The following is a 16881-nucleotide window of genomic DNA, read 5'->3' as shown; positions in this document are numbered from 1 at the left end:
CACGAAAATAAGAGACTTTACCTGGACAACACGGACCAGCGTTTCAGGATATTTGTCAAAGACAGACTGAAATGCCGCCGCTGGAAGACGCAGGACGGTGGACGGGACAGCAGCCCTGGCGGACACCGTCTTGTACGGAGCTGGGTAGCCCTTGGCGACACACAACGAAATAATTTAATGACAAATTAAACATTCATTCATTTGCTACATGTTGATTCTGGGTGCACGGGTGAAATGTAATGAAAGCTGGAAAAAAGAAGGATATAAACGAAGTAAGACATACGGTGATTATGTCCAAGATACTCAGCAAACTGTGGACACTGTCTCCTTGTAAGACTTCTTTCACCACAGCATCCGTGCCATCCTGCAGCAAGAAAACAAAACAAAAAAAAAAACATGACAACAAGCAAACGCAATAATAATTGACAGTCCTGTGTATGGACTTACACTCTCACGGATGCACAGCTCCAGGCGGCCATCTTGAACCACATAAATACTGTCATCGGTTTCTCCTGGGCGGAACAGTGCCTCTCCCTCATGCAACTGGATCAGTACCATGTGACGGCACAACTCCAGGAAGAGAGGCTTCTCAAAGTGTCCCAGTACCCTAGTTAAAGGAAGTACACTTTCATCATCATACAAATATCAGGGGAAAAGAATATTAGTGTACAAAACATTTTTATTTTTACAAAAATATTGTAGTACAGCACAGAAAACCGAAACATTATTAGAGCCCTCTAGGCATGAAATAACAACCCTATAGTGCAGGGGTCTCAAAGTCAATTTACTTGGGGGCCACTGGAGCTAGGGTCTGGGTGAGACTGGGCCGCATCAGGTTTTCCAAAAAAAAAAAAAAAACGCATTTATTAAAAACAGAAAAATGAATAAACTTTGCTTTGGTTTCGATTTTCTACAAGAAAAGCTCTGATAAAACATTCCACTGTTCTCAAATATTTTACTTTTTATTTTTCTACACAAAATAAGATGAAAAATTAATAAACAAATCAAGAATAAAGAAAATCAATCAATCAGTAATAAATAAATAAATAAATATAATAATAATAATAATAAAACGGCAAATAATAAAAACTTAAGAAAGCACATATAGTTGGTGGGTAGACAAATGATTTTTTCCAGATTAAAATGAACAAAGCATTATTAGAGCCCTGTAGACATGACAAAACACGACTATAGTCACATTTATACTCTTTTTATTTACAACATATTGCGCAACTGCAGGGTCTTGAGACACATGCTAACTCGCAAACTAGAGAGCTAGCGACCTAAACTGTAGCCTTCAAGTTATTTCCTTTCAACTTAAATAGCCCAAAACTTACCACTTCCACACGGATAGGGAGGATAACTATTAACAGTTATTTAACCTTTAACATGAACATGAATCAAACGTAATAATTTTTTCTGGGTACATGATACCATACAGCATCCATATCAAACTTGCGCGGGGCCGCGCTAACATTAAACTTTCATATCAAGGCGGGGGCCTCAAACTAGTGTCCTGCGGGCCACATTTGGCCCGCGGGCCGCATGCCTAAATGCCAAAACACCTTAATTGGACCAAGGACTATATTAGTTTTTTGTTTCATGCATTAGCTTATCATCTCATATTTATGATAAAAAAAAGTGATGAAAGCACGGCTTATTTTGTTACCTGACATTTTTCAGCATGTACAGCACTTCCGACGGGAGGTGTGAGCTTTGCACATCAAACTCTGTCAAGTCAGCTTCCAGAAGACAGGGAGGAGGCTCCTTGGGCTGCAAAGAGGGAGGCTCCCTGCGGATACGTAGGATCCTAACACACATAAGACGCACACACAAATCACAATCCGTAAGAACCGCATCAGGGACCAGAGTTCAAAGTGTTCTAATTCTGGTGTGGATCAAATAAATTGGCATCAAAACTGAGGTGCGACTGTACTTTTCTGCAAGGCTTCAGCGTCCAACTCCTTCTCAGCTAAGGATGAAGTAATAGTACAAACAAAATAACTTTGGACTCACTTGCGAGCTATGGACAAGACTTTGGTCCTTTTCCGTACTCTCTGCCGGGAAGTGGAGTTGGTAGACGGCGGGGAAGACAATGTCTGAACCTGTGAAAGCTCAATTTTCTTAGAAATTGTCATATTTTAAAGGAAAATAAATCCTTCAGGGCGGCACGGCGGTCTAGTGGTTAGCGCGCAGACCTCACAGCTAGGAGACCAGGGTTCAATTCCGCCCTCGGCCATCTCTGTGTGGAGTTTGCATGTTCTCCCCGTGCATGCGTGGGTTTTCTCCGGGTACTCCGGTTTCCTCCCACATTCCAAAAACATGCTAGGTTAATTGGCGACTCCAAATTGTCCATAGGTATGAATGTGAGTGTGAATGGTTGTTTGTCTATATGTGCCCTGTGATTGGCTGGCGACCAGTCCAGGGTGTACCCCGCCTCTCGCCCGAAGACAGCTGGGATAGGCTCCAGCACCCCCCGCGACCCTCGTGAGGAAAAAGCGGTAGAAAATGAATGAATGAATAAATCCTTCAACCAGGCTGTGGTTTGTTGGGAGATCAGCACCAGCAAAAAGGAAATCCTAACCCCAATAACCTTCATCCCGACCCCCTTTAAGTTCCCTGGGATAGGCTTCAGCTCTCCATGAGACTGAACATGGTTTTATATTTGGAAATCAATTGTTATTTTGATGTAAGGCAACTCATTTTTTGTGTTGTTTATGTTGCTAACATGCTTGAGTTCATCGTTCTGTGTATGTTCTATGAACAAATTAACCACAAACACACAGGAATCTGTCTATAGCAGGGGTGGGCAAACTTTTTGACTCGCGGGCCGCATTGATATGACAAAATTTACGGGGGGGGGGGGGCAGACTATATATTTTACATGTAACAGTCCACCTGGTATTATTGTATCTGTAAAATTGTCATGCAATCTGCTATTATTATTTATTATTTTATATTTATATTTAAATATTTTAAAAATAATAAAATATTATAATAATTACAATAAAATTAAAATAATAATTATTATATTATTATTATGTAAAATATGCAAATATAACAATAATATTATATATAATTAATATAATAATTAGCATTAATATAATAATTATAATAATCATAATAGTTCCAATAATAATTATAATAATCTAATAATAATAATAATAATAATAATAATAATAATAATAATAATAATTATTATTATTATTATTATTATTATTATTATTATTATTATTATTATTATTATTATTATTATTATTATTATTATTATTATTATTATTATTATTATTATTATTATTATTATTATTATTATTATTATTATGTGCTTGTGTCCCTTTTTTCAGGAGCACTTTGTAAACAACAGACCATGTCAAAAAACGAAATTGATAAAACCATCAAAAGGTTGGCTCAGGCCATGATGCCAGGTTGTATGTTGAGTTTAAATGAAATACTTTGGAAAGATTGGGCGGGCCGTATTCAAACACTTGGCGGGCCGGATGTGGCCCCCGGGCCGTAGTTTGCCCACCCCTGGTCTATAGTGTCCCATTCTTCACGGAGACCGAGTCACCTATGTGTGGGTGCTTTGTTTGGACACTCGACTAGTTTGTCAGGTGCACTGAAAATGTATATAATAATATAATATTAATATAATAATAAATATAATAATATATAGTAATATAATAATAATAATTTTCGACGAAAACTGAAGCCTACAAAATTGAGGCTGGAGTCAAATTATACTTATATAAATAGACTTTCCTAACCTGTCTCATTATCTTCCGTCCGTAAAACATGACCTTGTCTCTTTTCCGAAAACGATAATGTGGAATTCCATCCTGCTCCTCTGAAACAAAAAAAAAGGATAATCACAATTTTTCAAATCTCATCCTGTCATCATCAGTGTCTTTGTACAGTATGTACACAAAATGACCGGAAAATTATGGATTTTCTGCTTATCCGGGTCTGGGTCTCAGCCCATATTATCACATAATATAATATAGTCTAATATAATACAATAAAATAAAAAAAGAGAGATATCCACTGACTTGACGGTTTGTATCTTCTGTACAGAAGGAACAGCACACCTCCGATCAGAGAAACCAGCATCGCTGCTCCAATCACGACAAGCGTCCACTGCACAAGACAAAGCATTCCAAAAACTATTAAAAACACAAATAACGTGTACGTGTAAGACAATACTCAATAATAATACACTACATTTATTCACCATATTGGCTTGTGTTTGTTCTTCTATCATCTGCTGCATCCTGGTCTTCATCTCGCTTCCAAAAGGAGCCTATAAGCATAGAAACAATTTCATGCTTCATTTATCACACAATAATACTAACATGAATAATAATCATATACTGTTAACTAGTGTGTGTGTTAAAAGGGACACTGTTTAGACATGTACATTATTTACAGTGTAGGAATTGACACTATTTACAGTGTGTAGAAATGTGTACTGTTTACAATGTGTAAGAATTGACACTATTTACAGTGTGTAGCAATTGACACTATGTACAGTATATAGAAATGTATACTATTTACAGTGTGTTAAAGGGTGCACTGTTTAGAGTGGGCAGACATGTACATTATGTATACTACACTATTTACAGCGTAGGAATTATTTACACTATTTACAGTGTGAACCAATGTGTATTATTTACAATGTGTAAGAATTGACACTATTTACAGTGTGTAGAGATGTGTACTATTTACAGTGTGTATGAATTGACACTATTTACAGTGTGTAGAAATGTATACTATTTACAGTGTGTTAAAAGGTACACTGTTTAGAGTGGGCAGACATGTACATTATTTACAGTGTAGGAATTATTTACACTATTTACAGTGTGAACCAATGTGTATTATTTACAATGTGTAAGAATTGACACTATTTACAGTGTGTAGAGATGTGTACTATTTACAGTGTGCATGAATTGACACTATTTACAGTGTGTAGAAATGTATACTATTTACAGTGTGTTAAAAGGTACACTCACTGTTTAGAGTGGGCAGACATGTACATTATTTACAGTGTAGGAATTATTTACACTATTTACAGTGTGAACCAATGTGTATTATTTACAATGTGTAAGAGTTGACACTATTTACAGTGTGTAGAAATGTATACTATTTACAGTGTGTAAGAATTGACACTATTTACAGTGTGTACATATGTGCACTATTTACATTGTGTACAAATTGAGTTTGTTCAAAAAAATCACTATTTACAGTGTGTAGAAATGTATACTATTTACAGCGTGTTAAAAGATACGCTGTTTAGAGTGTGCAGACATGTACATTATGTATACAACACTATTTACAGTGTGTATAGATGTGTACTATTTACAGTGTGTAAGAATTGACACTATTTATAGTGTGTAGAAATATGTACTATTTACAGTGTGTATAAATGTGTACTATTCACAGTGTGTAGGAATTGACACTATTTACAGTGTGTACAAATGTGTACTATTTACAATGTGTAAGAATTGACACTATTTACAGTGTGTACAAATTGAGTTTGTTCCAAAAATCACTATTTACAGTGTGTAGAAATGTATATTTACAGTATGTTGCTGTTTAGAGTGTGCAAACATTTGACATTGACACTATTTACAGTGTGTAGAAATGTGTATTATTTACAGTGTGTAAGAATTGACACTATTTACAGCGTGTACAAATGTGTACTATTTACAATGTGGAAGAATTTGCACTATTTACAGTGTGTACATATGTGCACTATTTACATTGTGTACAAATTGAGTTTGTAAAGAAATTCACTATTTACAGCGTGTCCAAATGTATACTATTTACAGTGTGTTAAAAGGTACACTGTTTAGAGTGCGCAGACATGTACATTATTCACACTACACTATTTACAGTGTAGGAACTGACACTATTTACAGAGTGCAGACATGTACATTATTTACACAACACTATTTACATTGTGTAGGAATTGACAGTTTTTACAGTGTGTACAAATGTACACTATTCAGTGTGTAGAAAAGTAGTTATTACCAGTGTGTCGAAATGTACATTATTTTCAGAGCGTAGAAGTGTAGCTGATTATGACAATGCAGTACTTAAGATGAATGAAGAAAAATACCGGATATAAAATGCAGCTTTCCTCTTCCTTGTCATCCTCCATGTCTGGTGGTTTATTAGACGGGGTGGATAGGATGAAACCCTATGTGTGGGTGACAATATCAAACATGAATGAAATGAAGGTTGTATTGGGAAAAAGTGATATGATATTTGAAGTCACAAGGCTTCTGAGCAACATGGCAAAGGTCAACACCAATGTGGGTTAAAGTTCACAAAGAAATAGTTTGTAAGCAGACACACCACTGCACTGATTGGTGCTCTTATCGACTCCACTTCTGTCCAGTCTTTTTTTCTTTTAAAGCTAAAGCTTCCGTTATACTGCATTTCATGTATTTGCACTCATTTTCCCACATTATATTCAACTCCACTTGTAAAAATATCACATTTATGCTTTGGTTTTTTTATGTTAGAAAACAGAAAAATATGTAAAATGAGAATTTAAGCTGCACCAAGCAGGACATTGATTGAAAATGTTGAATTCGAAGTAAGATAATACTTTTAGTTTATGGCGATAATAATATATCACGGAAATGCGCAACAAAAATCAATCTACAACAATTAGAGAAAAGTAAGGGGAGTACATGAATGAAAGACAGAAGTTAATAAAGTCAACAGAGAAACATTTCAACAACTTTTCACCTACCAGTTTCAGCCTTTGTACAAACCAACACTCAGTCAAGACGTATTTGTGAAAACAATCGGCTTATCCTCTTGAACTTATCAGAATAAAAGACATTGCCCGCGGTGGAATTTCAGTAAAATAAACCGGTGCAAATGTCACAGACAGTAACTCCAAAACCAATTAAAAAACAATCTATCACACGTACAAAAGTAGGCTATATTGTGTACGCAGGCATATTATTTTTGTGATTTAGCTTTCTTTTCATTACATTATTTTGAAGGCTGCCGGAGTTGTGTTTCAACAACGGGTCCTCAATATGGTGTATTAACTGTCACTTTACTTTCAGTGTGTTTCATTCTGATTGGCCGACAATGTTTCATTTCGGCCAATCGACTAACACTTTGTTCGACAGTCGGACAGTCTTCTTTGTCCATTGGAAAGTGTGCTCATCTCCGGTTTCAAGGTGAGATTTGCTCATTCAGTGCTAACAGTCAAACATTAAAAATATGTGTGTAATAAAAGTAATAATATGCGTGTGCTAAAATGTATGATGTAATGAAACCAGAGTTTATCTTCTTAGCGGGGTACCTAGCTAAATCGGCTGCGATCACGTTTACGTCAATTTGAGTATGTACTCTTTTATGATGGCGTAATACTCAACATTTGCAAATAAAAATTAGTTGAAAAGATTATTTTGTGTTTGACGTGACATTGTCATGGAAACCTGCACAATTGTTTTAGTTTCATGTTGTCATTCACCGTTAAAATGCACTTTGTAGCTTTGTGTGACGTCACTGTTGTAACTCGTTATCAACCTTGTTGACAATCAGTCTTTACTGGCTTCCCTCATTGGGAAAAATTCTGATGAAAATGATCAGGTTTTATGATTATAAGGGAGTTATACTGCCCCCTACTGTTGGCAAGAGAGCGTGTTCATATCAAGAAATATTTATTATATAGTTTGGCTTGTTTATTAGTTTATGTTACATCCTGTAGATGCTTCCACAGCATTGATTTGTTGATGTTGATGCAGGTGTTCTGTTAGACAACAAAATGGGCGTATTGTCCACACTGATCAGAGGCCTGACGAGAGGAGCGGACAGAATGTCAGAATTCACCAGCAAGAGAGGTTCTCGGACTCACAACAAAGGCCGAGGTGCCAGACCCAGCGGAGTCAAGCTCCCCAGCAGGAAGTTTGTGTCCATTCCCGCCATGATTCCTGACTTTGTGGTGCCTCATCTGGACGGATTTGCACTCAAAGCATATGTATCATATCGCTGTCCGAAGGGAAGCGAGCCCCCGATGACGGCAGAGAGCCTTTTTGCCGAAGTGGCTGCTCCTGGGATTAAGAAAGACTGGAATGAAGGAACGTACGATAAAGATCGGCTGGAGAAATACGGATTTGAAGCCACACAAGACGGGAAGTTGTTCAAACTGTACCCCAAGAACTATGTGCGTTAAAATGTGTCTTCTATGGATTTGTACTCGCATTATCGAGCAGGTCAATTAAATATTTTCATGATTTAACCATGGAAGTTGTGGGTTCTTTTGGAACACTTGTGGGAAGTTGTCCCACCAAGAAGACTTGCAGAAGCGAACAACTTGAACCCTTTCAAAATAAAAACAATAAATGACAAATAGCAGCAGCTCAACTCCAGCAACCTTCTGCAGTTTTTCCCACAGTCCCAAAATTGACACATTACCAGTGTCAATTTACTGGTCATTTTACTTACTGCAGTTTGTTATTGGTTGAAAATAGACAATTAATATTTAATACTTTTTCAGGACCTGCGGGAAACCTGCAAAAGTGCATTCATGTTGATTTTTGTCTCACTAAGTAAGTGTGATAAACAACAAAATAAGAACTCAGAAAGGAGGCAAATACTATTTTTTCACAGTACTGCACTTACTGTATCAGATATAAATATTATAGATATGTGCTGACAGCTGACCATGAACTTACGTCATCAGGAGCAAGCATCCGGTGCAGTCCAGTCCCACCTCCACAGGTGAAGCACGTGATCGTAGAAAGAGCAGCTGGCTACGAGAAAAGTCACATCCCGTTCAGGGTGGAGGCCGTCTCCTGTTGTAGATGATGCTGTAATGTCCTCTGGGATGTATTGTCCACTGTCGTCCTCCAGGAACGTGTCCAAACTGGCGGTGGGAGACTCGTACTGGATCTTTAGATGACCCCCCACCTCTGTGAGGGTTTCTTTTGCTTGTGTAGGGGAAGGGGAGGGCGTCAGCCGAGACCAGTCGGCTCCATAAGCCAAGGAGTTGTGGAGTACGTAGGAGGCTACCACCGGACAAGATCCTCCATTGGGGTCTGCATGACACCAGACTATTCTTATCATCATTATATTTTTTGTATTATTATTATTACTATTATTATTATTATAGCATGGAGCTAAAATGCTCAAGTTTATACACTAAAACTAATTGATGCCCCCCTGGGGCTCAGAATCCCTGGCGGTGACCCGGTTCATGCTCACCTTGTTGACAATCAAGGATATGGAAGTGGTTGTGCATGCATGCTGCCAGGAGGAGGTGCTGCTGAGTCGGATGCCACTTCAGCCTCCACACGCCCCCACCCAGGGAAGTCTCACTGAGAGGATGACGCATATTCCTTCCATCCCACAACAGGACTTTTTCATCATAGCTGCGCACAAGTCACATGTAAACCAGTTAGCATCATTATGAAAATAATACACAACTCCATGATGCTTGACATAACACATCATACTTTACATCAGGGGTCTCAAACACACGGCCACACTAGTTTGAGGCCCCGGCCTTGATATGAAAGTTTAATGTTAGTGCGGCCCGCGCAAGTTTGATATGGATGCTGTATGGTATCATGTACCCAGAAAAAAATATTACGTTTGATTCATGTTCATGTTAAAGGTTAAATAACTGTTAATAGTTATCCTCCCTATCCGTGTGGAAGTGGTAAGTTTTTGGCTATTTAAGTTGAAAGGAAATAACTTGAAGGCTACCGTTTAGGTGGCTAGCTCTCTAGTTTGCGAGTTAGCATGTGTCTCAAGACCCTGCAGTTGCGCAATATGTTGTAAATAAAAAGAGTATAAATGTGACTATAGTCGTGTTTTGTCATGTCTACAGGGCTCTAATAATGCTTTGTTCATTTTAATATGAAAAAAATAATTTGTCTACCCACCAACTATATGTGCTTTCTTAACTTTTTATTATTTGCCGTTTTTTATTATTATTATATTTATTTATTTATTACTGATTGATTGATTTTCTTTATTCTTGATTTGTTTATTTATTTTCATCTTATTTTGTGTAGAAAAATAAAAAGTAAGATATTTGAGAACAGTGGAATGTTTTATCAGAGCTTTTCTTGTAGAAAATTGGAACCAAAGTGAAGTTTTTTTAATTTTTTTGTTTTTAATAAATGCGTTTTTTTGTTGTTGTTTGTATGATTTCATAAATGTTCTTCTTGTACACGTTCCCATAATATTTGGACTTTATTCTCATAATATTCAGAATTTTCCCCCCACACTAATTTCACAAATACTTTTTTCTTTGTTTTATTTCTCATAAGTAAAAAAAATGTTTGGATTTTCTTCAATATTTCAACTCTAGGCTACTAAAATTGTTATTTTTCCTCAAAAAAATAAAATAAAATACCCATAAAATTGCAACTTTTTTTCCTCATTAGAATCCTACTTTTTTCTCGTAAATATATGTTTTTTCATAAATTTACAATGGTTTAATACATGTCTGTTTTTCTTTTTACATTTCCAACTATTTCATTTTTCTTGTACATTTTCTTCTCATAATTCTGACTTTTATATTATATATATATTACTTTTATATGATATTATTTATATTCTGCAACCTAATTAGTTGTTTTGTTTCTTTAATATACAATCACAGTCTTTGAGAAATGTTCAGAAATTTTGAGATCTTATTTATCGACATAATTGATTGAAGGTTGCTAACAGTAGCTGCAGCCCAAACCAGCCTCCACCATACCCGGTGCCTAGAGACCTTGTTCACGTGATAGACGTGGCAGTATGCCGTTCACTGGACTAACAATGCTGGCCTTTTTGCTGGGCCTTTATATAGGCCTCCAAAACAAATCCTCAAATAATGCAGACACCCACTGAGTATTGCGTAATGTGGACTTTTGCACACAGACCAACCCATGTGACAAAATATCATTATCTCAACTAAGTCAACAATAAATCCACAAGTAGAAACATATTTTTTTAAAATAGCCCCCAGACCGCACTTGGGACTACCCTGGTTTAGATACAGTATTGTAGATAGTTAAGATGGCTGATGATATTTACCTGCCCGTGGCAAGGATGTGTTCTCGGTGTGGGTTACTGTGAATGCTGCACACACCCATCGAATGCCTTTTTGGAGACAGGAAGTGGAAAAGTAAAATGTCTTTGGGCAAAGGCAGACATGACTATTATTGTTGAGTAACAAGAGTACTACTAGGAGTATACGCATTACCTTTTACTGACGAAAGTGGGGCTGGAGGGTCCCATCCTGAGATCCCAGCCTTTAAACTTGCAGTCATCACCACCTGATGAGACACAAACAGTATATACATACATACTATTTATTTGGTTAGAGTATGCTTTGGTTAGAGTCGGACCTTTTGGCATGAATAAAAGATGCTAACCAAGGTTCTACTGTATTCATTCATTCATTCATTTTCTACCACTTTTCCTGACGAGGGTCGCGGGGGGTGCTGGAGTCTATCCCAGCTGTCTTCGGGTGAGAGGCGGGGTACACCCTGGACTAGTCGCCAGCCAATCACAGGGCACATATAGACAAACAACCACTACACTAACACTAACCAAGGTAACCAACTACACTAACCAAGGTTCCACTGCATACATTTTCATTCATTTATTTTCTACTGGTTATCCTCACGAGGGTTTCTGGGGGTGCTGGAGCCTATCCCAGCTGTTTTTTGGTCACCAGCCAATCACAGGGCACATATAGACAAACAACCACTACACTAACACTAACCAAGGTAACCAACTACACTAACCAAGGTTCCACTGAAACATTTTCATTCATTCATTTTCTACTGGTTATCCTCATGAGGGTTTCTGGGAGTGTTGGAGCCTATCCTAGCTGTTTTTTGGTCACCAGCCAATCACGGGGCACATATAGACAAACAACCACTACACTAACACTAACCAAGGTAACCAACTACACTAACCAAGGTTCCACTGAAACATTTTCATTCATTCATTTTCTACTGGTTATCCTCACAAGGGTTTCTGGGAGTGCTGGAGCCTATCCCAGCTGTTTTTTGGTCACCAGCCAATCACAGGGCACATATAGACAAACAACCACTACACTAACACTAACCAAGGTAACCAACTACACTAACCAAGGTTCCACTACATATATTTTCATTCATTTATTTTCTACTGGTTATCCTCATGAGGGTTTCTGGGAGTGCTGGAGCCTATCCTAGCTGTTTTTGGTCACCAGCCAATCACAGGGCACATATAGACAAACAACCACTACACTAACACTAACCAAGGTAACCAACTACACTAACCAAGGTTCCACTGAAACATTTTCATTCATTCATTTTCTACTGGTTATCCTCACGAGGGTTTCTGGGAGTGCTGGAGCCTATCCCAGCTGTTTTTTGGTCACCAGCCAATCACAGGGCACATATAGACAAACCACCACTACACTAACACTAACCAAGGTAACCGACTACACTAACCAAGGTTCCACTGAAACATTTTCATTCATTTATTTTCTACTGGTTATCCTCATGAGGGTTTCTGGAAGTGCTGGAGCCTATCCTAGCTGTTTTCGGTCGCCAGCCAATCACAGGGCACATATAGACAAACAACCACTACACTAACACTAACCAAGGTAACCAACTACACTAACCAAGGTTCCACTGCATACATTTTCATTCATTTATTTATTTTCTACTGGTTATCCTCACGAGGGTTTCTGGGAGTGCTGGAGCCTATCCCAGCTGTTTTTTGGTCACCAGCCAATCACAGGGCACATATAGACAAACAACCACTACACTAACACTAACCAAGGTAACCAACTACACTAACCAAGGTTCCACTGCATACATTTTCATTCATTTATTTTCTACTGGTTATCCTCACGAGGGTTTCTGGGAGTGCTGGAGCCTATCCTAGCTGTTTTTGGTCACCAGCCAATCACAGGGCACATATAGACAAACAACCACTACACTAACCAAGGTAACCAACTACACTAACCAAGGTTCCACTGAAACATTTTCATTCATTCATTTTCTACTGGTTATCCTCACGAGGGTTTCTGGGAGTGCTGGAGCCTATCCCAGCTGTTTTTTGGTCACCAGCCAATCACAGGGCACATATAGACAAACAACCACTACACTAACACTAACCAAGGTAACCAACTACACTAACCAAGGTTCCACTGAAACATTTTCATTCATTTATTTTCTACTGGTTATCCTCACGAGGGTTTCTGGGAGTGCTGGAGCCTATCCCAGCTGTCTTTGGTCGCCAGCCAATCACAGGGCACATATAGACAAACAACCACTACACTAACACTAACCAAGGTAACCGACTACACTAACCAAGGTTCCACTGCATACATTTTCATTCATTTATTTTCTACTGGTTATCCTCACAAGTGTTTCTGGGAGTGCTGGAGCCTATCCCAGCTGTTTTTTGGTCACCAGCCAATCACAGGGCACATATAGACAAACAACCATTCACACTCACATTCATACCTATGGACAATTTGGAGTTAGCCAATTAACCTAGCATGTTTTTGGAATGTGGGAGGAAACCGGAGTACCAGGAGAAAACCCACGCATGCACGGGGAGAACATGCAAACTCCACACAGAGATAGCCGAGGGTGGAATTGAACCCCGGTCTCCTAGCTGTGAGGTCTGCGCGCAAACCACCCGGTTCTACTGTACGTAAGTTGTAAATGTTATATTAATATTTTTAAGAGTGTTACCCGAGTAAAGCAAGTGTGTGTCCCAATAGGAGAAGGCTGAGATCCAAGCTTCGAAGTCGTGGGCCTTCCACTGCGACAAAGTCTTCAGGCCACCTTCATCCCAGGAAAGCACGCTAACACTTCCTGCAGAGTCGCTGCACACCATCCGTATGTCACTGCTGCTGACATGGACCACACCCATTTATGTATACGCGGCTATTCCATATTATAGATAAGCACATATATTGTATTACCTGTCCATTCTCCCAGTGGACCAATCCAATGACAGTATCAGCCGCTCTGCTCCCACCTCCATGCTGCTGAGTGTCTGCAGACAGCTGCCGCCTTCCTACTGAAACACGCATCATGAGTGGAGATAACCACCACGTGAATATGATATTTCTCACCTGGCTGTCAGAGAGAGCGTGTAGTTGGAGTTCGCCGGTGGATGTTGCCAGTCCGAGCACCACCTTTCCTGACACGGGCACATGACACCTGAGGAGGGAAATCAACATCATTCATTCATTTTCTACCGCTTTTTCCTCACGAGGGTTGCTGGAGTCTATCCCAGCTGTCTATGGGCGAGAGGCGGGGTACACCCTGGACTGGTGGCCAACCAATCACAGGGCACATTTAGACAAACAACCATTCACACTCACATTCATACCTATGGACAATTTGGAGTGGCTAATTAACCTAGCATGTTTTTGGAATGTGGGAGGAAAACGGAGTACCCGGAGAAAACCCACGCGTGCACGGGGAGAACATGCAAACTCCACACAGAGATAGCCGAGGGTGGAATTGAACCCTGGTCTCCTAGCTGTGAGGTCTGCGCGCTAACCACTCGTCCGCCGTGCCGCCTAAATCAACATCATCTTACACCAAAAGTCCACTAACATCGCTGTACTATATACAGTACGTAGGGGCTGCACGGTGGACGAGTGGTTAGCGCGCAGAACTCACAGCTAGGAGACCAGGGTTCAATTCCACCCTCTGCCATCTCTGTGTGGAGTTTGCATGTTCTCCCCGTGCATGTGTGGGTTTTCTCCGGGTACTCCGGTTTCCTCCCACATTCTGAAAAAACATGCTAGGTTAATTAGCCACTCCAAATTGTCCATAGGTATGAATGTGAGTGTGAATGGTTGTTTGTCTATATGTGCCCTGGGATAGGCTCCAGCACCCCCGCGACCCTCGTGAGGAAAAGCGGGATAGAATGAATAAATGAATATATATACAGTATGTCACGTCGTGTAAGAAAGTATGTTACCATTTCATATCAAGAATGGCGGGCGTGTCGATTCTCTGTAGCTCCGTGAGAGGACTCAAAGCTTCCGTTTGATATTTGAAAAGATACAAACGACCCGTTCGCCTTGGAGGGACATCCTCTTCTTCTTTCTATCAACACATGCACCACATTATATACATAACCATTATATATATATACATATATCATACCATCTTCTAATAGTTACTTTCACTCAATCTGTACATACAGTCCGAAAACTAAATACCATTAAATCATATTTATTAAGGATCGACCGATACATCAGTGAGCTGATATATTTGCGTTCTTTACTTGAATCGGTATCGGCCGATACACGCGTGGGTTCGCCGATGTATTTTTCCGCCGCATGATTTACAGACAGGCATCCGCCGGGCAGCTTTGTGTTGCCGGAGAACCCTGCAACACACGCAGGGTCCCACTGGTGAATCGTAACAAGGGTACGTTTTCAACTTTTAATTAGCCTCTAACAGTTAAATTTAGTTAAAATAATGCCACCTGCTTTGAAATAGGCAACATGAACGCTAAGTGCATGTAGTATACATATGTACGTGCTTATATATACATATGCAATATTGTGGCGCTCAAGGGTCTTTTACTGCAGAGATCAACACAGCGGAGGAGCAGTCATCACATCGATGCTAGATAAAACTTTAACTACGACAGAAATGTTTTGCACATGGTTGAATATTTATTCCTTTTAAAGTTAATAATGGTGTTTAAATGTGTGTTTAAGAAAGCTGAATCCTACTGTGTAGAGTGTTTACATTACAATAAATATTTGTTTAAACTTGAGACCTGGAATATTTGTTATCATTGTCATTTTTTCATGTAAATTGAGGGAGCAAAAGCAGTATCGGCCACAAATATCGGCCATAGGCTAAGGGTGATGGAAAAAAATCGGTATCGGCATCAACACCAAAAAAACCCATATCGGTCGATCCCTAATATTTATAGTAAGGTGTTTAATAAAAACTTTACTATTAATAACAAAACTAGTACTACTAGTACAAATGAACTTTGTGCTTAAAAACATAACTAGAATGACTTGTTAAGTGTAGTGTGTGGTACTTGTGTTTGTAGCTGATATGTCCCGCAGGCTAGGATGCTATGGTGGGGGGAGACAGGACACCATTCCACGGTGTCGGCATTCAACTCGGTGTCAAACACTTGCAAGCTCCGAATTCTCGATCTTCTACTTCTCTGCATCTTCTTACACCACAACTGCAAAACATGTAAATACCTTCACATCGAATTTACATGCCTACTAGTACTACACACCTTTAGTAAAGTACATTACGTCAAGCTAACTCTCCTCTTTCGTCTGTGACTAGCTTGGATGCTATAGTTGGCTTAGCAACAGCCTTACGCTGACTAAGCTATAAAGTACAGAAATACACTTACACGGCTTTTACTCGAAAAAATAAGTCAGTATAAAGAATAATAAATGTGTTTAATACCGTAAACAAACTCACGTTGGTGCCGCAAGTCTTCCTCTTCTTGAGCTGCTGCTGATAACAACGATGATTCAGCCATTACCGCCACCTGCTGTTCTTAAGCGTACACTACACTTGCATTTATTTCAAGGAATACACTTTCAATTCCTGTTTCTTATATTCTCATAAATAAAACATCAATTATCCGCTGTGGATGAAGATTATTGATACAATACTGTAGTAAAATATTTAATGTACAATTTTATGGCAAAAACAAATACGAAAAAATGCTTCATGTCCTTTAACACCACAACAATCTGAAACAGATTTAAAAAATAAAATAAAAATGATCTTACAATGATAAGACACTAAAAGCAATGAAGCCAAAGTAGTTCTGCATTGTTTATTGTCGTAAATACCATTACAAAGGAATGTAGCGCCAATCACAAAAACACACATT

At 38.9% G+C, this 16881-nt stretch overlaps 3 protein-coding genes across 5 annotated transcripts in view; 1 reads left to right on the top strand and 2 right to left on the bottom strand.

Annotated features, from left to right (window-relative positions):
- pnpla7b (patatin-like phospholipase domain containing 7b) overlaps positions 1-8845 on the bottom strand; it is a 34042-nt gene extending 25197 nt beyond the window's left edge. The window contains exons 1-10 of the mRNA XM_058070124.1: positions 8700-8845; positions 6116-6196; positions 4229-4297; positions 4047-4134; positions 3765-3844; positions 2017-2105; positions 1670-1810; positions 448-607; positions 284-364; positions 22-150 (exon numbers count right to left, since the gene is read on the bottom strand). Coding sequence (XP_057926107.1) covers positions 22-150; positions 284-364; positions 448-607; positions 1670-1810; positions 2017-2105; positions 3765-3844; positions 4047-4134; positions 4229-4297; positions 6116-6196; positions 8700-8717 — 936 coding nt within the window. The 5' untranslated portion in view covers positions 8718-8845. The remainder of the gene's footprint in view (positions 1-21; positions 151-283; positions 365-447; positions 608-1669; positions 1811-2016; positions 2106-3764; positions 3845-4046; positions 4135-4228; positions 4298-6115; positions 6197-8699) is intronic.
- On the top strand, positions 7110-8263 carry mrpl41 (mitochondrial ribosomal protein L41). Its single transcript, XM_058070152.1, has 2 exons — positions 7110-7199; positions 7770-8263. The coding sequence occupies exon 2, from the start codon at positions 7790-7792 to the stop codon at positions 8195-8197; it is 408 nt and encodes a 135-aa protein (XP_057926135.1). The 5' UTR covers positions 7110-7199; positions 7770-7789; the 3' UTR covers positions 8198-8263.
- On the bottom strand, positions 8704-16520 carry dph7 (diphthamide biosynthesis 7). 3 transcript variants are annotated; one of them, XM_058070146.1, is made up of 10 exons: positions 16461-16520; positions 16057-16209; positions 14971-15098; positions 14111-14198; positions 13958-14052; positions 13725-13885; positions 11225-11297; positions 11056-11121; positions 9229-9395; positions 8704-9062 (listed from the first exon to the last, which is right to left on the bottom strand). In XM_058070146.1, the coding sequence occupies exons 2-10, from the start codon at positions 16192-16194 to the stop codon at positions 8704-8706; spliced, it is 1275 nt and encodes a 424-aa protein (XP_057926129.1). In that variant the 5' UTR covers positions 16195-16209; positions 16461-16520. The 3 variants fall into 3 exon arrangements, with proteins under 3 accessions (XP_057926129.1, XP_057926130.1, XP_057926128.1); XM_058070147.1 differs by having other exon boundaries at positions 16446-16483; XM_058070145.1 differs by lacking the exon at positions 16461-16520 and adding an exon at positions 16390-16460.
- Between the last annotated feature and the right edge of the window lie 361 nt (positions 16521-16881).

Source organism: Doryrhamphus excisus, chromosome 4 (genome assembly GCF_030265055.1).
Source record: "Doryrhamphus excisus isolate RoL2022-K1 chromosome 4, RoL_Dexc_1.0, whole genome shotgun sequence".
NCBI lineage: Eukaryota > Metazoa > Chordata > Actinopteri > Syngnathiformes > Syngnathidae > Doryrhamphus > Doryrhamphus excisus.
This window is presented reverse-complemented; position numbering and strand designations above follow the sequence as displayed.